The sequence below is a fragment of the Oncorhynchus masou genome, chromosome 24 (assembly GCF_036934945.1).
Source record: "Oncorhynchus masou masou isolate Uvic2021 chromosome 24, UVic_Omas_1.1, whole genome shotgun sequence".
Classification (NCBI taxonomy): domain Eukaryota; kingdom Metazoa; phylum Chordata; class Actinopteri; order Salmoniformes; family Salmonidae; genus Oncorhynchus; species Oncorhynchus masou.
Genome location: NC_088235.1, coordinates 118,346,953 through 118,370,990, shown reverse-complemented (window position 1 = coordinate 118,370,990; position 24,038 = coordinate 118,346,953). Strand labels below are relative to the sequence as shown.

The 24,038-nt window shown below is 47.8% G+C and overlaps 1 protein-coding gene across 4 annotated transcripts in view; it reads right to left on the bottom strand.

The window, feature by feature from the left end:
* shroom2a (shroom family member 2a) overlaps positions 1 to 24,038 on the bottom strand; it is a 134,945-nt gene that overhangs the window by 26,326 nt on the left and 84,581 nt on the right. For 3 of the 4 annotated variants that reach the window (XM_064936256.1, XM_064936257.1, XM_064936258.1), the window contains 3 exons: positions 11,694 to 11,776; positions 6,314 to 6,988; positions 112 to 783 (listed from right to left, as the gene is read on the bottom strand). In XM_064936256.1, the coding sequence (XP_064792328.1) occupies positions 112 to 783; positions 6,314 to 6,988; positions 11,694 to 11,776 (1,430 nt within the window). The remainder of the gene's footprint in view (positions 1 to 111; positions 784 to 6,313; positions 6,989 to 11,693; positions 11,777 to 24,038) is intronic. The other variant, XM_064936259.1, reaches the window with a different exon arrangement.

Below are 24,038 nucleotides of genomic sequence, written 5' to 3'. Positions count from 1 at the left end.
TGTTCCCAGGCCGTCATTGAAAATAGGAATTTGTTCTTAACTGACTTGCCTAGTTAAATAAAGGTAAAACAAAATAAATAACAAAATAAATAAAAAAGAGCAGTAACTGACCTGTCCTCTGAAGGCCGTGGTGAAGAGTGTTTGAGGGACACCTTCCTCCTCTCCATCCCCTCCAGCAGCACTTCTCCCTGGGGGTAGAGTCCCTCCATCAGGTCCATGGTGGTCCTCCTCCAGCTCTTATCCAAGATGTCAGCTAGGGGCCGATCCTTATTCATGATGTCTCTGGCCAGCTGCTCTGTCTTCACTTCCTCCTCAGAGTGGGGGAGGGGAGGGGACACGCAGTTACCGCTGGGGGGCTCTGGGTCCGAGGTGGTCTGTCGGCTGGGTGGGGATGTGGCCAGAACTGCCATTTGGCTGTGGACCCTGAGAGGACACATGTGTGTGTCTCTGTGTTGCTCCAGGTCCATCTCAGGGGTTTGGTAAGGGGGTGGGGGTGTAGGCAGTTCTGGGGCTGGGTAACAGGGTGGGGCCAGTGTCTTCTCTCTCTCTGGCCCCTGGTCCCTCTGCCGGCTGTAGGCACAGAACAGAGAGTAGGACTGTTCCGGGGCCCCTGAGGTCCCCAGGCTGCTGAGGGGGACCAGACTGGGCCCCTGGGCTTCTTCCACTGTGGAGTGACTGTGACGCAGCAGGTACTGTCGGCTCTCCTTCTCCTTCTCGCTCTCTGAGTGAATGATCTTTATAGGAACCTTCCTCACACTGGTTGGCTCTATCACATTCTCCATCCTAGAATCATCACAGACACACACAGATGGAGAAAGGGGGGGAGAGGGACAACCCAGAGAGAACACTCAGACCATGGAACAGGACAACCCAGAGAGAACACTCAGACCATGGAACAGGTCAACCCAGAGAGAACACTCAGACCATGGAACAGGTCAACCCAGAGAGAACACTCAGACCATGGAACAGGTCAACCCAGAGAGAACACTCAGACCATGGAACAGGTCAACCCAGAGAGAACACTCAGACCATGGAACAGGTCAACCCAGAGAGAACACTCAGACCATGGAACAGGTCAACCCAGAGAGAACACTCAGACCATGGAACAGGTCAACCCAGAGAGAACACTCAGACCATGGAACAGGTCAACCCAGAGAGAACACTCAGACCATGGAACAGGTCAACCCAGAGAGAACACTCAGACCATGGAACAGGTCAACCCAGAGAGAACACTCAGACCATGGAACAGGATGCCCCAAAAAGTCAAAAAGCTGTTGTAACAAATGTTCCTCAGAAAGGAGCTGAACTACAGTCATTCTACCATCCAGTGGCTGATTGTCACATGACACTGTGCCCAACATCCTGGCAATGCTAAGAGGCTGTGGTGCTCCTCCCCTCACCCCTAAACCAGCATGGCTGGAATGTCCGGTACGCCACAGAGCTCTCTTCTCTACAGATGATATCAATTATGTTTCAACTCAGAGCTGCAACAAACGGCCTCTGTAACAGATCACGTCGGTCTGCTCTGGAAAGGCATCAGATCTAGGCTGTTGAACTATGCTGCTACTGCGTTGGAAGAGTTATTCACATGGTAATGCTGCTGGATGGAGACAAACAATAAGAGCCATTGTACAGAGAGACTGAGGAGAAGAGGAGCAGACCAGTCACTACCGACTACTACATACCACTACCGTCTACTACATACCACTACAGACTACTGAGAAGAGGAGCAGACCAGTAACTACAGACTACTGAGAAGAGGAGCAGACCAGTCACTACCGACTACTGAGAAGAGGAGCAGACCAGTAACTACAGACTACTACATACCACTACAGACTACTGAGAAGAGGAGCAGACCAGTCACTACAGACTACTACATACCACTACAGACTACTGAGAAGAGGAGCAGACCAGTAACTACAGACTACTATATACCACTACAGACTACTGAGAAGAGGAGCAGACCAGTAACTACAGACTACTGAGAAGAGGAGCAGACCAGTAACTACAGACTACTGAGAAGAGGAGCAGACCAGTAACTACAGACTACTGAGAAGAGGAGCAGACAAGTAACTACAGACTACTACATACCACCACAGACTACTGAGAAGAGGAGCAGACCAGTAACTACAGACTACTGAGAAGAGGAGCAGACCAGTAACTACAGACTACTGAGAAGAGGAGCAGACCAGTAACTACAGACTACTACATACCACCACAGACTACTGAGAAGAGGAGCAGACCAGTAACTACAGACTACTGAGAAGAGGAGCAGACCAGTAACTACAGACTACTACATACCACTACAGACTACTGAGAAGAGGAGCAGACCAGTAACTACCGACTACTACATACCACCACAGACTACTGAGAAGAGGAGCAGACCAGTAACTACCGACTACTACATACCACTACAGACTACTGAGAAGAGGAGCAGACCAGTAACTACAGACTACTACATACCACCACAGACTACTGAGAAGAGGAGCAGACCAGTAACTACCGACTACTACATACCACTACAGACTACTGAGAAGAGGAGCAGACCAGTCACTACAGACTACTGAGAAGAGGAGCAGACCAGTAACTACAGACTACTACATACCACCACAGACTACTGAGAAGAGGAGCAGACCAGTAACTACAGACTACTGAGAAGAGGAGCAGACCAGTAACTACAGACTACTACATACCACCACAGACTACTGAGAAGAGGAGCAGACCAGTAACTACAGACTACTGAGAAGAGGAGCAGACCAGTAACTACAGACTACTACAGACTACAGAGAAGAGGAGCAGAAGAGTCACTACAGACTACAGAGAAGAGGAGCAGACCAGTCACTACAGACTACTGAGAAGAGGAGCAGACCAGTAACTACAGACTACTGAGAAGAGGAGCAGACAAGTAACTACAGACTACTACATACCACCACAGACTACTGAGAAGAGGAGCAGACCAGTCACTACAGACTACTGAGAAGAGGAGCAGACCAGTAACTACAGACTACTACATACCACCACAGACTACTGAGAAGAGGAGCAGACCAGTCACTACCGACTACTACATACCACTACAGACTACTGAGAAGAGGAGCAGACCAGTAACTACAGACTACTACATACCACCACAGACTACTGAGAAGAGGAGCAGACCAGTCACTACAGACTACTGAGAAGGAGCAGACCAGTAACTACAGACTACTACATACCACCACAGACTACTGAGAAGAGGAGCAGACCAGTAACTACAGACTACTACATACCACCACAGACTACTGAGAAGAGGAGCAGACCAGTCACTACAGACTACTGAGAAGGAGCAGACCAGTAACTACAGACTACTACATACCACCACAGACTACTGAGAAGGAGCAGACCAGTAACTACAGACTACTACATACCACCACAGACTACTGAGAAGAGGAGCAGACCAGTAACTACAGACTACTACATACCACTACAGACCACTGAGAAGAGGAGCAGACCAGTCACTACAGACTACTGAGAAGAGGAGCAGACCAGTAACTACAGACTACTACATACCACTACAGACCACTGAGAAGAGGAGCAGCCCAGTCACTACAGACTACTGAGAAGAGGAGCAGACCAGTAACTAGACTACTGAGAAGAGGAGCAGACAAGTCACTACCGACTACTATATACCACCACAGACTACTGAGAAGAGGAGCAGACCAGTAACTACAGACTACTGAGAAGAGGAGCAGACCAGTAACTACAGACTACTACATACCACTACAGACTACTGAGAAGAGGAGCAGACCAGTAACTACAGACTACTACATACCACCACAGACTACTGAGAAGAGGAGCAGACCAGTAACTACAGACTACTACATACCACCACAGACTACTGAGAAGAGGAGCAGACCAGTAACTACAGACTACTACATACCACTGAGAAGAGGAGCAGCCCAGTCACTACAGACTACTGAGAAGAGGAGCAGACCAGTAACTAGACTACTGAGAAGAGGAGCAGACAAGTCACTACCGACTACTATATACCACCACAGACTACTGAGAAGAGGAGCAGACCAGTAACTACAGACTACTGAGAAGAGGAGCAGACAAGTCACTACAGACTACTACATACCACTACAGACTACTGAGAAGAGGAGCAGACGAGTCACTACCGACTACTACATACCACTACAGACTACTGAGAAGAGGAGCAGACCAGTCACTACCGACTACTACATACCAATACAGACTACTGAGAAGAGGAGCAGACCAGTAACTACAGACTACTACCGACTATTGAGGAGAAGAGGAGCAGACCAGTCCTTACAGACTACTACCGACTACTGAGGAGAAGAGGAGCAGACCAGTCACTACAGACTACTGAGGAGAAGAGGAGCAAACCAGTCACTACAAACTACTACTGACTACGAAGGAGAAGAGGAGCAGACCAGTCACTACAGACTACTGAGCAGAAGACCAGTCACTACAGACTACTACCGACTACTGAGAAGAGGAGTAGACCAGTCACTGCAGACTAGTACAGACTACCACAGCTATGCAATGGATAAGAAATAGATAACTCATAGTTCCAACTTTTCCTGATTTTCCAAGATGGCGTAGCAGTCAGACGTCTTTGTCTTTTGTCCTGTGGCGTCCCTTGTATATATCTTTTTCTTCGCATATATTTTAAAAATATTTTCCTAAACCTCAACTTCTAAATCCTCTCCTGCAACCCGCCTCACCGGATGTGGATCTGCTTTTTCTAAAGTCTTTCTAGTTACTTCAGATCTGGAATCCCTCAACTGAAGCTAGCCAGCTAACTAGCTAACTCCCTACCAGCTATCAGTTAGCAAACCATTGCTAGCGGTCATCAGCTAACCTTTAGCTCGGAATGCTCTCGCCAGTTCGTACAACGTGACTCAAACCAGAGCACAACGGACCTATTTCTCCCCATATCCCCGGATTCCTGCAGCAAACTCTGAACATTTTCATCTGGATCTTCGCAACTAGCTAATCGCAATCCCGGGTGACCACTCCTGGCTAGCGTTTCCATCCCGGAGCAAGCACCAATTAGCCTGAAGCTAGCCTGGCCAGGGCTCCTGGGCTACCACCAAAGCCCACTCCTGGGCTACAATATCCGGACCCCTTCTACTGCCGGTACGGGGCGATCCTCTACGACTGGAATACCGACATAATCTGCCCGAGGACTCCAACAGGCCCCTCAGGCGCGACGCCCGCTGAAGGCCCATTCTGCTAACCTGCTAGGCCTGTTGCTACCTAGAGCTACTTGGAACTCCACGACTGGTCTATCGATGTCACCGCACAAAGAGGCAAAAACACACTTAAAACAGATTTACCCCGGGTCTGCCAACTCCCCCGGTCTGCAAACTCCCCCGGTCTGCAAACTCCCCCGGTCTGCAAACTCCCCCGGTCTGCAAACTCCCCCGGTCTGCAAACTCCCCCGGTCTGCAAACTCCCCCGGTCTACTAACTCCCCCGGTCTACTAACTGCTTCATGATAAAGGATGCAGCGGTGAGTGGCATTTTTGTCAGATGTTATAAAACATGAAAAAATAAATTGTGTCCAAGGGCTTCAAAACACTGGTAGCTGCACTCATGTAGATTATGGTGATATTATATACAACAGGAATACATGTAGACTGAATGATCTGTTTTCTACTATTTAATGAAAGGCCCTGTTACTATAGAAGACGACCAACTTAATTTTTCATTTCTTGACTAACTCGTCAACATGCTTTTTAATAGATAGCTTTTTGTCAATCCAGATGCCCAGATATTTATAGGCGGAGACACGATCAATGAGGGCACCATCTAACGTACTTATGCACAAATCATCAGCTACATTATTACATGATTTGGAAAATAACATGTACTTGGTTTTCCCAGCATTTAGTACCAACTTCAGGTCAACCAAGGCTTTCTGCAAGGTAGTAAAAGCAGATTGAAGAGTCAACAGAGCCTGAGCTGCCATAGGGGCAGTAGTGTATACAACAGTGGCATATGCGTACAGATGAAAGTTACAGTTTTGTACAGATAGACCAATGCTGTTCATATAATAGTGAAAAGAACAGGACCAAGAATCGAACCCTGTGGGGCACCTTTTGTTATGTCTAGAAATCCTGATTTAGTGCCGTCAGTAAGTACACACTGCGTTCTGTCTTTTAAATAATTCTCAAACCAGCTACAAGCAGCCCGATAACTCCAATGTCTATCTATCATAGTTCCAACTAGATCAGAGAGTGAAGTTTACTAGATAACTCCAATGTCTATCTATCATAGTTCCAACTAGATCAGAGAGTGAAGTCTAATCTTACCTGTTGTTTTGGTCATAGTGCAGACAGACCGAGAGAGAGACAGGGTTGTCATGGTGCTGCTGGAGAGAGACAGGAGGCTTGTCTGTCAGCTGAGGAGGAGCAAACTGAGGAGAGGGAGAACGATGGCACCTCATGCTGGGCAAGGCAGGAAGGGCTGGACCAGGATTGGATGGCACTACCTGGTGTACCGTCTCCTGCTCCCTCTCCACCAATCCTCTGCTCTGCTCACAATCCCCCCTTGGGGAGTGGGTGGGACCAGAGGCAAAGTGGGAGGAGACCGGGGCGTGGGAGGCGGAAGCTCCGCCCTGAGAGACAGACAGAGACTCCTGGGAGTGGGTGTTCTGTGGATGTCTTGAATGGTCTTGTCTGGGTGGGGGGAGCGGACCCTTCCTCCTGGTACCAGACTGCAGCTGAATATGAAGCTGGGGTATTGAGGTCTTGGGCTCGGTGTAGGACTCATCTGGGGGAGGGAAGTCAGTTTCCAGGGGCTGGTAAGAGATGGATGTGGGACTGTGGTAGGCAGGGCAGGGGGCAGAAGTGGATCTGATGTCAGGGCTCTCCTCGTTGGTCACGGGTGGAGGGGGTTCTGGGAAGTCTTTCAGCTCCAGAGGTTCCAGAGCCTTCTCTCTCTTCACTCTTCCTCTGAATTCTCCAACACAACATCTGTCAGACAACCTGGGAGAAAGCATAGGCAAACACCGTTCATATGGCACAACACACACAGTATACATACACATAACAGAGTCATGTTGACACCAGCTAAATGAAGTAATGATGACTAACTAATAACAAGGACATGACAGGACACACTCAACCTCCCTGCCAACTGTGGGCTGCCAGTCTGATGACATGTTTGTGTTCCCACAGCCCCGTCACAGAGGAGAATAAATTATCCTCCTACGCCACTCTGGCCCAGATGACTCGTGTTCTTTCTCAATCATTTCAGATCTTTAACCCTTGGATGTCAAAGCTGATGGTTCAAGGCTGTGGGACAAAATGCTCCTGTGTGATGTCTGCTCTGAGAAGGAAATGGGGGTCGGGCCTATAACAGACCTCTGGGAGATGGATATTATGGCAGCAGTCCCTGCTCCCAAAGGCTCTCTGAGGACGTTCACAACCAAAATACTTCTACGTATGTAGAGTATAAAGTGAGGATCAGTGTGTGTCACACTACATGTTAACCATGTGTAGCCTATTACAGCATATACACAGTGCATTCTGAAAGCATTTGACTTAACATTTTCTTACGTTACAGCCTTATTCTAAAATTGATTAAATTGGTTTTCCCCCCTCATCAATCTACACACAATACCCCATAATGACATCACAGTACCCCATAATGACATCACAATACCCCATAACGATAAAGCAAAAAAGGTAAAAACATTTTTGCAAATTTATATAAATCACATTTACATAAGTATTCAGACCCTTTACTCAGTACAAGCTTGGCACACCTGGATTTGGGGAGTTTTCCCCATTCTCCGCAGATTCTCTCAAGCGCTGTCAGGTTGGATGGGGAGCGACGCTGCACAGCTATTTTCAGTTCTCTCCAGAGATGTTCGATCGGGTACAAGTCTGGGCTCTGGCTGGCCCACTCAAGGACATTGAGATTTGTTTCCGAAGCAACTCCGGCGTTGTCTTGGCTGTGTTGGAAGGTGAACCTTCACCCAAGCCTGAGGTCCTTTAGGTGCCTTTTGGAAAACTCCAAGCAGGCTGTTGTGCCTTTTACTGAGGAGTGGCTTCCCTCTGGCGACTCTACCATTAATAAGGCCTGATTGGTTGATTGCTGCAGAGATGATTGTCCTTCTGGAAGGTTCTACCATCTCCAGAGAGGAACTCTGGAGCTCTGTCAGAGTGACCATCAGGTTCTTGGTTCACCTCCCTGACCAAGGCCCTTCTCCCCAATTACTGTGTGTAGATGGATGAGGAAAAGTTTTATTTAATCCATTTTAGAATAAGTCTGTAACGTGGAACAAGTAAAGGGTCTAAATACTTTCCGAATGTACTGTACATCGCACCAAAACCAAATATTTTTTTATTTGTCACATGCACTGAATACAACAGGTGTAGTAGACCTTATGAAACGCTTACTTACAAACCCTTAACCAACAATGCAATTTTGTGAAAATACCTAAAGAAAAAAAGTAAGAGATAAGAATAACAATAGCAGGGCTCTATTTATTTTACCTTTATTTAACTAGGCAAGTCAGTTAAGAACAAATTCTTATTTTCAAATGACGGCCTAGGAACAGTGGGTTAACTGCCTGTTCAGGGGCAGAACAACAGATTTGTACTTTGTCAGCTTGGGGGTTTGAACTTGCAACCTTCCGGTTACTAGTCCAACACTCTAACCACTAGGCTAAGCTGTTTAGAAGCTTCTTGGACCTAGACTTGGAGCTCCGGTACAGCTTGCCGTGCGGTAGCAGAGATGACTATGACTAGGGTGGCTGGAGTCTGACCATTTTTAGGGCCTTTCTCTGACACCGCCTGGCATAGAGGTCCTGGATGGCAGGAAGCTTGGTCCCGGTGATGAACTGGGCCATACGCACTACCCTCTGTAGTGTCTTGCGGTCAGGGGGCCGAGCAGTTTCCATACCAGGCAGTGATGCAACCAGTCAGGATGCTCTCCATGGTGCAGCTGTAAAATCTTTTGAGGATCTGAGGACCCATGCCAAATCTTTTCATTCTCCTGAGGGGGAAAAGGTTTTGTCATGCCCTCTTCATGACTGTCTTAGTGTGCTTGGACTATGTTTGTTGGTGATGTGGACACCAAGGAACTTGAAGCGCTCAACATATTCCACTACAGCACCGTCGATGAGAATGGAGGGAGTGCTCGGTCCTCCTTTTCCTGTAGTCCACAATCATCTCCTTTGTCTTGATCATGTTGAGGGAGAGGTTGTTGTCATTGCACCACATGGTCAGGTCTCTGACCTCCTCCCTATAGGCTGTCTCATCATTGTCGGTGATCAGGCCTACCACAGCTGTGTCATAAGCAAACTTAATGACGGTGTTGGAGTCATGCCTGGCCGTGCAGTCATGAATGAACAGGGAGAACAGGAGGGGACTGAGCACGCACCCCTGGGGAGCTCCTGTGTTGAGGATCAGCGTGGTGGATATGTTGTTGCCTATCCTTACCACCTGGGGGCGGCCCGTCAGGAAGTCCAGGATCCAGTTGCAGAGGAAGGTGTTTCGTCCCAGGGTCCTCAGCTTTGAGGGTACTATGGTGTTGAATGCTGAGCTGTAGTCAATGAATAGCATTCTCACATAGGTGTTCCTTTTGTCCAGGTGGGAAAGGGCAGTGTGGAGTGTAATAGAGATTGCATCATCTGTGGATCTGTTGGAGCGGTATGCAAATTGGAGTGGGTCTAGGGTTTCTGGGATGATGTTGTTGATGTGAGCCATGACCAGCCTTTCAAAGCACTTCATGGCTACAGACGTGAGTGCCACAGGTCAGTAGTCATTTTGGCAGGTTACCTTAGTGTTCTTGGGCACAGGGACTATGGTGGTCTGCTTGAACCAGTTTGGTATTACAGACTCGGACAGGGAGTGGTTGAAAATGTCAGTGAAGTCACTTGCCAGTTGGTCCGTGCATGCTCAGAGTACACATCCTGGTAATCTGTCTGGCCCTGCGGCTTTGTGAATGTTGACTTGTTTAAAGGTCTTACTCACATTGGCTGCGGAGAGCGTGATCACGAATGGCTATGATATTTCAGATTCCCACGCTGAACCGAACAATGGCCATTTTGGGGGTCTAGTAGAGAGCTAATGAGCCACATGCCTGCAGCAGACGGACCGGTCTTGTCTAGCCGAAGGTCTGATGTTGACATATGAGCAGCCTGCCGGGCCAAGGAGCAACTGTGTGTGTTGTCACAGCTGGGTTACAACCATGCTACATTACGTACCACTGGTCTGACAGGGCTACAGCCATGCTACATTACGTACCACTGGTCTGACAGGGCTACAGCCATGCTACATTACGTACCACTGGTCTGACAGGGCTACAGCCATGCTACATTACGTACCACTGGTCTGACAGGGCTACAGCCATGCTACATTACATGCTACATTACGTACCACTGGTCTGACAGGGCTACAGCCATGCTACATTACATACCACTGGTCTGACAGGGCTACAGCCATGCTACATTACATACCACTGGTCTGACAGGGCTACAGCCATGCTACATTACGTACCACTGGTCTGACAGGGCTACAGCCATGCTACATTACATGCTACATTACGTACCACTGGTCTGACAGGGTTACAGCCATGCTACATTACGTACCACTGGTCTGACAGGACTACAGCCATGCTACATTACGTACCACTGGTCTGACAGGACTACAGCCATGCTACATTACGTACCACTGGTCTGACAGGACTACAGCCATGCTACATTACGTACCACTGGTCTGACAGGGCTACAGCCATGCTACATTACGTACCACTGGTCTGACAGGACTACAGCCATGCTACATTACGTACCACTGGTCTGACAGGACTACAGCCATGCTACATTACGTACCACTGGTCTGACAGGACTACAGCCATGCTACATTACGTACCACTGGTCTGACAGGGCTACAGCCATGCTACATTACGTACCACTGGTCTGACAGGACTACAGCCATGCTACATTACGTACCACTGGTCTGACAGGGCTACAGCCATGCTACATTACGTACCACTGGTCTGACAGGGCTACAGCCATGCTACATTACGTACCACTGGTCTGACAGGGCTACAGCCATGCTACATTACGTACCACTGGTCTGACAGGGCTACAGCCATGCTACATTACGTACCACTGGTCTGACAGGGCTACAGCCATGCTACATTACATGCTACATTACGTACCACTGGTCTGACAGGGTTACAGCCATGCTACATTACGTACCACTGGTCTGACAGGACTACAGCCATGCTACATTACGTACCACTGGTCTGACAGGACTACAGCCATGCTACATTACATACCACTGGTCTGACAGGGCTACAGCCATGCTACATTACGTACCACTGGTCTGACAGGGCTACAGCCATGCTACATTACATGCTACATTACGTACCACTGGTCTGACAGGGCTACAGCCATGCTACATTACATACCACTGGTCTGACAGGGCTACAGCCATGCTACATTACGTACCACTGGTCTGACAGGGCTAAAGCCATGCTACATTACGTACCACTGGTCTGACAGGGTTACAGCCATGCTACATTACATGCTACATTAAGACGATCATCCGTTTCACAGGGCGAGACAAAACTTGAACACTCCAGTTGAAATTTCTGGATTGCTATGAGAGCAACTTTCCACAGACAGCAATGTAGTGTAACTGTATAACTGCAGGGATATTAATGAGAGATGCTCACCTTGCAGTGGTGTTGTTGTCCTGTTGGGCAGGTTGGCTCTCCAGTTGGGAATATTCTGCTGACTTCCTCCCTGGAAAATGGCTCTGAGAGGAAGATAGAACATAAATGTTGTAAACTCACCATCCATCAGACTAGAACCCTCGCCATCAGACTACAACCCTCGCCACTGTAGCAACAGACAGGACAACAACCCCCACCACTGCAGCAATAGACAGACCGACAGCAACCCTCACCACTGCAGCAACAGACAGACAGACAGCAACCCTCACCACTGCAGCAACAGACAGCAACCCTCACCACTGCAGCAACAGACAGACAGACAGACAGCAACCCTCACCACTGCAGCAACAGACAGCAACCCTCACCACTGCAGCAACAGACAGACAGACAACAACCCTCACCACTGCAGCAACAGGCAGACAGACAGCAACCCTCACCACTGCAGCAACAGGCAGACAGACAGCAACCCTCACCACTGCAGCAACAGGCAGACAGACAGCAACCCTCACCACTGCAGCAACAGGCAGACAGACAACAACCCTCACCACTGCAGCAACAGGCAGACAGACAGCAACCCTCACCACTGCAGCAACAGACAGACAGACAGCAACCCTCACCACTGCAGCAACAGACAGACAGACAGCAACCCTCACCACTGCAGCAACAGGCAGACAACAACCCTCACCACTGCAGCAACAGACAGCAACCCTCACCACTGCAGCAACAGGCAGACAACAACCCTCACCACTGCAGCAACAGGCAGACAACAACCCTCACCACTGCAGCAACAGACAACAACCCTCACCACTGCAGCAACAGACAGACAGACAGCAACCCTCACCACTGTAGCAACAGACAGACAGACAGCAACCCTCACCACTGCAGCAACAGGCAGACAGACAGCAACCCTCACCACTGCAGCAACAGGCAGACAGACAGCAACCCTCACCACTGCAGCAACAGGCAGACAGACAGCAACCCTCACCACTGCAGCAACAGAAAACAACCCTCACCACTACAGCAACAGACAGACAGACAGCAACCCTCACCACTGCAGCAACAGACAGCAACCCTCACCACTGCAGCAACAGACAGACAGACAACAACCCTCACCACTGCAGCAACAGACAGCAACCCTCACCACTGCAGTAACAGACACAACAACCCTCACCACTGCAGCAACAGAAAACAACCCTCACCACTGCAGCAACAGAAAACAACCCTCACCACTGCAGCAACAGAAAACAACCCTCACCACTGCAGCAACAGAAAACAACCCTCACCACTGCAGCAACAGAAAACAACCCTCACCACTGCAGCAACAGAAAACAACCCTCACCACTGCAGCAACAGGCAGACAACCCTCACCACTGCAGCAACAGGCAGACAACAACCCTCACCACTGCAGCAACAGACAGACAACAACCCTCACCACTGCAGCAACAGACAGACAGACAACAACCCTCACCACTGCAGCAACAGACAGACAGCAACCCTCACCACTGCAGCAACAGACAGACAACAACCCTCACCACTGCAGCAACAGAAAACAACCCTCACCACTGCAGCAACAGAAAACAACCCTCACCACTGCAGTAACAGACACAACAACCCTCACCACTGCAGCAACAGAAAACAACCCTCACCACTGCAGCAACAGAAAACAACCCTCACCACTGCAGCAACAGAAAACAACCCTCACCACTGCAGCAACAGACAGACAACCCTCACCACTGCAGCAACAGACAGCAACCCTCACCACTGCAGTAACAGACACAACAACCCTCACCACTGCAGCAACAGAAAACAACCCTCACCACTGCAGCAACAGAAAACAACCCTCACCACTGCAGCAACAGACAGACAACCCTCACCACTGCAGCAACAGGCAGACAACAACCCTCACCACTGCAGCAACAGACAGACAACAACCCTCACCACTGCAGCAACAGACAGACAGACAGCAACCCTCACCACTGCAGCAACAGACAGACAACAACCCTCACCACTGCAGCAACAGGCAGACAGACAACAAGATTTCGATTATTGTACATCCAGTCGGTTCTACAGTTCTAAAACAAGATTATTGAAGGTTTCGGTTTTGTGTTCTCTCTCATCTGAGGGTGTGTCTTTGTGTTAACCTGGATTAATATTTGTTTTTTACATTACTCACTCAGTCAACTTGTCCTAACAAGATGAGGTCATTCAGTGCCTTCAGAAAGTACTTTACCCTTTACTTTTTGCACATTTGTTGTGTTACAGACTGAATTTAAAATGGATTAAATTGAGATGTGTCACTGGCCTACACACAATACCCCATAATGTCAAAGTGGATTTTTTGTCAATTATTTTTTTGAAATTAAGAAGAAAAAAATAGCTGCAATGTCTTCAGTCAATAAGTTTTCAACCCCTTTGTTATAGCAAGCCTAAATAGGTTCAGGAGTAAAAATGTGCTTAACAAGTTTCATAATAATGGACTCATTCAGTGTTCAATCATTTTTGAATGACTACCCTATCTCTGTACCCCGCATATACAATTATCTGTTAGGACACTCAATCGAGTAGTGAATTTCAAGCACAGATTAAACTACAAAGACCAGGGAGGTTTTCGAATGCCTCGCAAAGAGGGGCACTGATTGGTAGATGTGTAAAAATTGTAAAAAGCAGATGAATATCCCTTTGAGCATGGTGAAGTTTTAATTACACTTTGTAATGACAGGGTATATTGATACACCATCCAAATAAACTTTTCTGAGTCAAGATCACTTTCACAGCAAGCCGAGAACTACCGCTCAGATATATATATTTTTGAACATGAACCTAATAAAAACGGATCTGTAGGAATGGGGTTTGTGCAGTAGGTCTAATACATTATCACAGCATATTGGACATATACCTGGCCTGCCAATATTGTTCTTATAATGATGTGCTCTGAGAGTCGGGAAGCAAGTTCAGGGAGTGCATAATTTAATGAACAAAACAAGAAATACGCACAGACAAGAAACATAAACAATGACGTCTGGGGAAGGAACGTCTGGGAAGGAACGGACAGACAATAAGGAGGTTGTCCAGGTGAGTGTCAAAATGTGCAGATGCGCGTAACGATGGTGACAGGTGTGCGCCTTAATGAGCAGCCTGGTGAGAGGGAGCGGGAGCACAACGTGACAGTACCCCCTCCCCGGCCGCAGGACACCGACCAAGACGACGATCCTGGGGATCAGGAGCGGACAACTCTGCTAAGGCGCGGGAACCTGACGAACCCGGCTGAGGCGTGAGAGACTGATGAGCCGGCTGAGACTTCCTCAGCTGCCTCGGTCAAGGCACGGGAACCTGTTCACTCAGCTGAGGCAGGGGAACCCGTCGAGCCCGCTGAGGCAGGGGAACCCGTCGAGCCCGCTGAGGCAGGGGAACCCGTCGAGCCCGCAGAGGCAGGGGAACCCGTCGAGCCAGCTGAGGCATGGCAGCCCGTCGAGCCAGCTGAGGCAGGGGAACCCGTCGAGCCAGCTGAGGCAGGGGAACCCGTCGAGCCAGCTGAGGCAGGGGAACCCGACAAAGCTGCTGAGGCCTCCCAGGCAGCTCCGGTTCTAACACCCGGACCCTACATCACCTCCAAAACAAAAAAACACTCCCTGATGCTTCCATTTGGTGAGGCATCATTCTATAACGATATGCGCTGAAAGTCAGGAAGCAAATTCAGGGAGTGCATAATTTAATGAATAAAACAAGAAACACGAACAACGCACAGACAAGAAACTGAAACAATGACGTCTGGGGAAGTAACCAAACGGAGTGACATATATTGGCTAGAGGTCGACCGATTAATCGGAATGGCTGATTAATTAGGTCCGATTTCAAGTTTTCATAACAATCGGAAATCTGTATTTTAAGGGCGCCGATTTGCCCATTTTTTCATATTTTTATTTTTACACCTTTATTCTACCTTTATTTAGCTAGGCAAGTCAGTTAAGAACACATTCTTATTTTCAATGACGGCCTAGGAACAGTGGGTTAACTGCCTCATTCAGGGGCAGAACGACAGATTTTCACCTTGTCAGCTCGGGGGATCCAATCTTGCAACGTTACAGTTAACTAGTCCAACGCAATAACGACCTGCCTCTCTCTCGTTGCACTCCACAAGGAGACTGACTGTTACGCGAATGCAGCAAGCCAAGGTAAGTTTCTAGCTAGCATTAAACTTATCTTATAAACAATCAATCATAATCACTAGTTAACTACACATGGTTGATGATATTACTAGATATTATCTAGCGTGTCCTGCGTTGCATATAATCTGACTGAGCATACAAGCATACAAGTATCTAAGTATCTGACTGAGCGGTGGTAGGCAGAAGCAGGTGCGTAAACATTCATTCAAACAGCACTTTCGTGCGTTTTGCCAGCAGCTCTTCGTTGTGCGTCAAGCATTGCCCTGTTTATGACTTCAAGCCCATCAACTCCAGAGATGAGGCTGGTGTACCCGAAGTGAAATGGCTAGCGCGTTAATAGCGTTTCAAAAGTCACTCGCTCTGAGCTTTCTAATAGTTGTTCCCCTTGCTCTGCATGGGTAACGCTGCTTCGATAACTTCCGGCGCCGACAGAGATGGCCGCCTCGCTTCGCGTTCCTAGGAAACTATGCAGTTTTTAGTTTTTTTACGTGTTATTTCTTACATTAGTACCCCAGGTCATCTTAGGTTTCATTTCATACAGTCGAGAAGAACTACTGAATATAAGAGCAGCGTCAACTCACCATCAGTACGACCAAGAATATGACTTTCGCGAAGCAGATCGTGGGGGCGTATGCCTTATGGCTAACGAGACGTGGTGTGGCCACAACAACATACAGGAACTCAAATCCTTCTGTTCACCTGATTTAGAATTCCTCACAATCAAATATAGACCGCATTATCTACCAAGAGAATTCTCTTCGATTATAATCACAGCCGTATATATCTTCCCCACCAAGCAGACACATCGATGGCTCTGAACGAACTTTATTTAACTCTTTGCAAACTGGAAACCATTTATCCGGAGGCTGCATTCATTGTAGCTGGGGATTTTAACAAGGCTAATCTGAAAACAAGACTCCCTAAATTGTATCAGCATATCGATTGCGCAACCAGGTCTGGCAAAACCTTGGATCATTGCTATTCTAAATTCCGTGACGCATATAAGGCCCTGCCCCGCCCTCCTTTCGGAAAAGCTGACCACGACTCCATTTTGTTGATCCCTGCCTACAGACAGAAACTAAAACAAGAAGCTCCCACGCTGAGGTCTGTCCAACGCTGGTCCGACCAATCTGATTCCACACTCCAAGACTGCTTCCATCACGTGGACTGGGATATGTTTCATATTGTGTCAGACAACAACATTGACGAATACGCTGATTCGGTGTGCGAGTTCATTAGAACTTGCGTTGAAGATGTCGTTCCCATAGCAACGATTAAAACATTCCCAAACCAGAAACCGTGGATTGATGGCAGCATTCGCGTGAAACTGAAAGCGCGAACCACTGCTTTTAATCAGGGCAAGGTGACCGGAAACATGACCGAATACAAACAGTGTAGCTATTCCCTCCGCAAGGCAATCAAACAAGCTAAGCGTCAGTATAGAGACAAAGTAGAATCTCAATTCAACGGCTCAGACACAAGAGGCATGTGGCAGGGTCTACAGTCTATCACGGATTACAAAAAGAAAACCAGCCCCGTCACAGACCAGGATGTCTTGCTCCCAGGCAGACTAAATAAATATCATAATAATAATCATAATATCATAATTGGTCGACCTCTACTGGTGACCTAGAGGCCAGAGAGGGAGCACACATAACAGTTCTTCTCAAACCATATATTTCAAAACTCGAGCTTTGATAACAAAATAGATCAGTTGGTGCAGCACTTGCGAGGCACAATTGATGATACCTGCATCTGGTCATGATGCGTTCAAGACAAGTGAGAACGTCAGAGCTCTAGAAAGATGCCAGAATACCAAGTTGGATGACCGATCAAAACTATTTTTCCCAGTCGGATCTAGTTTTTTCTCCGAGTTCCCAGTTGTCTTGAACATGGCATTATTTTCTGCAGAGGGAGAGAGAGAGCAACAGAGGGTCCACCTCTCACGGTCCCTGCTCTCTCCTTTTCCTCCCGTGAGACTGACCAGAGAGAGGGGACTCAGTCTTCCACCTGGTGGCGAAACTTGAGTCGCAACACATCTGCCTCATCCACAAATTCATGTTGTTCCTATGACCAGAGAAAGTGAAATATTCCTTGATATTAAAATAGACATGACGAGTTGCTAATTATAATAAAAATGAAGGGCTATCGATACACCTGGCTACTCATTCATTGCAGCACGAGTAGAAGTAGGGAGAAGCGCATTATGTTTTTAATAAGTGTTGAATAAAAACGTAGACATGAACTAAAAACAGCAGCGCTTTGCTGTATTCTATGACAGTCTCTCTGTGGTCATGGTTTTAAAAGTTGTGAAATCTCACGTAGGATAGTATCAAACTTTGCTGTGGCCGGGGTCGTGGAAGCTGTAGGGACTGTGATTTGAGCAATCCGATTGGGCAGCGCAGTAGACAAACTCCACAGATTTCCCGGTCAAAATGGGAACACTGCCTACCCTGTGCGCAGGGCTTCTGAATCAAGTGCAACTACCGCCAACAGGGCTTCTGAATCAAGTGCACCCACCGCCAACAGGGCTTCTGAATCAGGTGCACCTACCACCTACAGGGCTTCTGAATCAAGTGCACCCACCGTCAACAGGGCTTCTGAATCAGGTGCACCCACCGCCAACAGGGCTTCTGAATCAAGTGCACCTACCGCCAACATGGCTTTTGAATCAAGTGCACCTACCGCCAACAGGGCTTCTGAATCAAGTGCACCTACCGCCAACAGGGCTTCTGAATCAAGTGCACCTACCGCCAACAGGGCTTCTGAATCAAGTGCACCTACCGCCAACAGGGCTTCTGAATCAAGTGCACCTACCGCCAACAGGGCTTCTGAATCAAGTGCACCTACCGCCAACAGGGCTTCTGAATCAAGTGCACCTACCGCCAACAGGGCATATGAATCAAGTGCAACTACCGCCAACAGGGCTTCTGAATCAAGTGCACCTGCCACCAACAGAGCAACACCAATGATTTAAAGTACTCAGACTTTATTGTTGACTTTTCTATAGAAATGTTTGGTGATCAACTAAGAATGCCCTGAAGATCGACCAGTCGATCGTGACGGACAGGTTGATGACCACTGCATTAAACCAAAATGCCCACACTGCAAGATGTGGTAGTCTGGGTATTGCGAACACTGAGCTCTGCCAAAATATCTCTCCTGTCCCAGCACACTGTGGACTACACTGGGACCTGTCCCAGCTCACTGTGGACTACACTGGGACCTGTCCCAGCTTACTGTGGACTGCACTGGGACCTGTCCCAGCTCACTGTGGTCTGCACTGGGACCTATCCCAGCACACTGTGGACTACACTGGCACCAGTCCCAACACACTGTGGACTAGACCAGGAGACCCTCTCCTGTCCCAGCACACTGTGGACTACACTGGGACCTGTCCCAGCTCACTGTGGACTGACTTGCCTGGTTAAATAAAGGTAAAATAAATAAAATAAAGTGTGCTGGGACCAGTCCCAGTGTAGTCCACAGTGTGCTGGGACCGGTCCCAGCACACTTTATTTTATTTATTTGAACTTTATTTAACCAGGCAAGTCAGTTAAGAACAAATACTTATTTTCAATGACGGCCTGGGAACAGTGGGTTAACTGCCTGTTCAGGGGCAGAACGACAGATTTGTACCTTGTCAGCTCGGGTCAACCTAAGGAGGTCTGGATTAAAGTGGAAAACCACACTACAGGCTGATCCAACTTTGATCTAATGTCCTTAAAACATGTCAAAATGAGGGTCAGTAGTGTGTGTGGCCTCCATGTGCCTGTATGCCCTCCCTACAACGCCTGGGCATGCTCCTGATGAGGTGGCGGATGGTCTCCTGAGGGATCTCCTTCCAGACCTGGACTAAAGCATCCGCCAACTCCTGGACAGTCTGTGGTACAACGTGGTGTTGGTGGATGGAGCGAGACATGATGTCCCAGATGTGCTCAATTGGATTCAGGTCTGGGGAACTGGTGGGCCAGTCCATAGCATCAATGCCTTCCTCTTGCAGGAACTGCGAACACACTCCAGCCACATGAGGTCTAGCATTGTCTTGCATTAGGAGGAACCCAGGGCCAACCGCACCAGCATATGGTCTCACAAGGGGTCTAAGGATCTCATCTCGGTACCTAATGACAGTCAAGCTACCTCTGGCGAGCACATGGAGGGCTGTGCGGCCCCCCAAAGAAATGCCACCCCACACCATGACTGACCCACCGCCAAACCAGTCATGCTGGAGGATGTTGTAGGCAGCAGAACGTTCTCCACGGCGTCTCCAGACTCTGTCACGTCTGTCACGTGCTCAGTGTGAACCTGCTTTCATCTGTGAAGAGCACAGGGCGCCAGTGGCGAATTTGCCAATCTTGGTGTTCTCTGGCAAATGCCAAACGTCCTGCACGGTGTTGGGCTGTAAGCACAACCCCCACCTGTGGACATCGGGCCCTCATACCACCCTCATGGAGTCTGTTTCTGACCGTTTGAGCAGACGCATGCACATTTGTGGCCTGCTTGAGGTCATTTTGTAGGGCTCTGGCAGTGCTCCTCCTGCTCCTCCTTGCACAAAGGCGTAGGTAGCGGTCCTGCTGCTGGGTTGTTGCCGTCCTACGGCCTCTTCCACGTCTCCTGATGTACTGGCCTGTCTCCAGGTAGCGCCTCCATGCTCTGGACACTACGCTGACAGACACAGCAAACCTTCTTGCCACAGCTCGCATTGATGTGCCATCCTGGATGAGCTGCACTACCTGAGCCACTTGTGTGGGTTGTAGACTCCGTCTCATGCTTCCACTAGAGTGAAAGCACCGCCAGCATTCAAAAGTGACCAAAACATCCGCCAGGAAGCATAGGAACTGAGAAATGGTCTGTGGTCACCACCTGCTGAAACACTCCTTTATTGGGGGTGTCTTGCTAATTGCCTATAATTTCCACCTGATGTCTATTCCATTTGCACAACAGCATGTGAAACTGATTGTCAATCAGTGTTGCTTCCTAAGTGGACAGTTTGATTTCACAGAAGTGTGATTAACTTGGGAGTTTCATTGTGTTGTTTAAGTGTTCCCTTTATTTTTTTGAGCAGTGTATTTTATATTTGAGATTATTCAAAGTCTTCAAAACCCTTTACCTTGACAGCTTTACACACTCTTGGCATTCTCTCAATCGGCCATAGGAGGTAGTCACCTGGAATGTATTTCAATTAACAGGTGTGCCTTCTTAAAAGTTAAATAGTTGCAATTCTTTCCTTCTTAATGTGTTTAAGACAAGCAGTTGTGTTGTGACAAGGTAGGGGTGATTCTGAACTTACAATGGCTAGCCCCAAGTCGTTGTGTATTTTTATCTTGTGCATTTTGCTATTTGCCTCATGACTCCTGCATGCATTGTTGACTATGAACTTTCTTGTTTACCCATCTGTGGGACAGTCTGTTTGTTCCCACACTCAGGATTCTGACTCTATATTGGTTACACAGAGTTTTGGCCTCCCATCCTCTTCTAACCACCTCTCGCTGGCTTTGTATTCATGTTACCTGATGAAATTGCTGTATAATATGATCTTGTTGCCATCTGATGCACATTCAGATGTCATAAATCAGCACTGCAGAGCTCTCCTTGTCCTCTGCCGTGCCCTGATTGTAATACTGTTGATGATATCTGGAAATGTGAATGTACTGTTGCTAGCTCCAATTCTGATTTGAGCTCTGATATCTGCTTCACTGATTTCTGCTCTCATAAAAGCCTGGGTCTTCTGCACTTTAACACCAGAAGCTTATTACCTCAAATTTACCAATTGAAAGTGTGAGTTCAAAGCTCCAATCCAGATGTGTTGGTCATTACTGAGACGTGGTTAAGAAATAGTGTTTTGAATACTGATGTTAACCTTTCTAGTTATAGCCTTCTTTGGCAAGACAGATCTTCCAAAGGTGTGGGAGTGGCAATCTTTACCAAGGATCACCTTCAGTGCTCAGTTGTCTCCACCAAGTCGGTCCCCAAACAATTTGATTTGCTGGTTTTAAGCATTACACTTTCAAATAGCTCTTTGTTGACTGTTTCTGGGCGCTATCGTCCTCCATCATCACCGGCCTGTACCCTACCTGCCCCAAGCTCTCTCCTGGCCCCTTACACTAAGTCTGAATTTGTCCTGCTTGATGACCTAAACTGGGACATGTTTAAACCACCTGACCAAGTCCTAAAGCAATGGGACACCCTAAATCTTTCTCAGGTTAGTACCAATCCCACAAGGTATGACTCCAAACACCCAGAAAAGGCTACTCTCCTCACTCCTCCTGAACCTCACAAATAATCCTGATAGGTATCAGTCTGGTGTTTTCTGTAATGACCTTAGAGATCACTGTTTTACAGCCTGTGTTCTTAATGGCTACTCAGTGAAACGACCTGTCCTGATTTGTCAAAGACGCTTGCTAAAAAATAAATAATGAGCAAGCCTTCCTTCATGATCTCGCCTCTGTAAAATGGTATAGAATCAGCTTGATCCCCTCTGTCGAAGACGCTTGGAACTTAAAAAAATATATATTTTCAGTGATATTGTTAACAAACGCGCCCCCATAAAGAAAATGAGAATTAAAAACAGGTTCAGCCCCTGGTTCGACTGTGATCTTGCAGAGTTACTCCACCTCAAAAATTCAATTTGGCAAAAGGCTCGGCACACACACTCAGGCTGACTGGCTCTCGATCAAGCAAAAGAGGAATAAGTGTACTCCGGCTATCCGGAAGGCCAAGTTAGTTAGTCAGATGGTTTAGACCCTTTCATCTTTAAGGTTTCTGTGGAAGGCAGCCACAGTTCATCCTTAATTTAAAGGGGAGATCAAGCTGATCCTAACTGTTATATGCCTATTTCTATTTTTCCCTCAGGCTATCCGGAAGGACAAAGTTAGTTACTTTAAGTAGCAGTTCTCTCCCTGTGGGTCTAACCCCAAGAAGGTCTGGAAAACGGTTAAAGAGCTGGAGAATTAACCCTCCTCCTCACAGCTGTGCATGTCCCTTAAAAGTTGATGTGGTTGTTAATAAGAAGAAGCACATGGCTGAGCTCTTTAAATCACCACTTCATTAAGTCAGGATTCCTATTTGACTCAGCCACGCCTCCTTGCCCGTCAAACATTTCCTCATCTCCCACGCCTTCTAATGCGTCTCGCCCGGATGCTCCTCCCTAGCCCTGCTACAAAGTTTCTCCCTGCAGGGCGTCCCTTACTCCAAGGTGCTAAAGGGGCTCCTTAAACTTGACCCAAATAACATCTGGGTCAGATGGTTTAGACCCTTTCTTCTTTAAGGTTGCTGCCCCTATAAATCGCCAAGCCTTTCTCTGACCTTTTTAACCTGACTCTCCTCTCTGAGGAGGTTCCTACTGCTTGGAAGGCAGCCACGATTTGTCATTTCTTTAAAAGGGGGAGATCAAGCTGATCCTAACTGTTATAGGCCTATTTCTATTTAGCCCTGTTTATCAAAAGTGTTGGAAAAACCTGTCAATAATCAACTGACTGGCTTTCTTGATGTCTATAGTATTCTCTCTGGTATGCAATCTGGTTTCTGCTCAGGTTATGGATGTGTCACGACAACCTTAAAGGTCCTCAATGATGTCACCATTGCCCTTGATACTAAGCAATGTTGTGCTGCTATTTTAATTGACTTGGCCAAAGCTTTCGTATTGGTACACCATTCCATTCTTGTGGGCCGGTTAAGGAGTATTGGTGTTTCTCGATGTGGTACACCATTCCATTCTTGTGGGCCGGTTAAGGAGTATTGGTGTCTCTGATGGGTCCTTTGGCCTGGTTTGCTAACTACCGCTCTCAAAGTGTGCAGCGCATAAAGTCAGAACATCTGCTATCTCAGCCACTGCCTGTCACCAAGGGTGTACCCCAAGGCTCAATCCTAGGCCCCACACTCTTCTCAATGTACATCAACAACATAGCTCAGGCAGTAGGAAGCTCTCTCATCCACTCTCTCATCCATTCATATGCAGTCTTAAAGTCAGCTAGCCCCTCCCTGGATGTTGTATTAAATGCTCTACAACAAAGCTTTCTTTGTGTCCAACAAGCCTTCTCTGCCCTTAACCTTGTTCTGAACAGCTCCAAAACAAAGGTCATGTTGTTTGGTAAGAAGAATGCCCTTCACCCCACAGGTGTGATTACTACCTCTGAGGGTTTAGAGCTTGATTTAGTCACTTCATACAAGTACCTGGGAG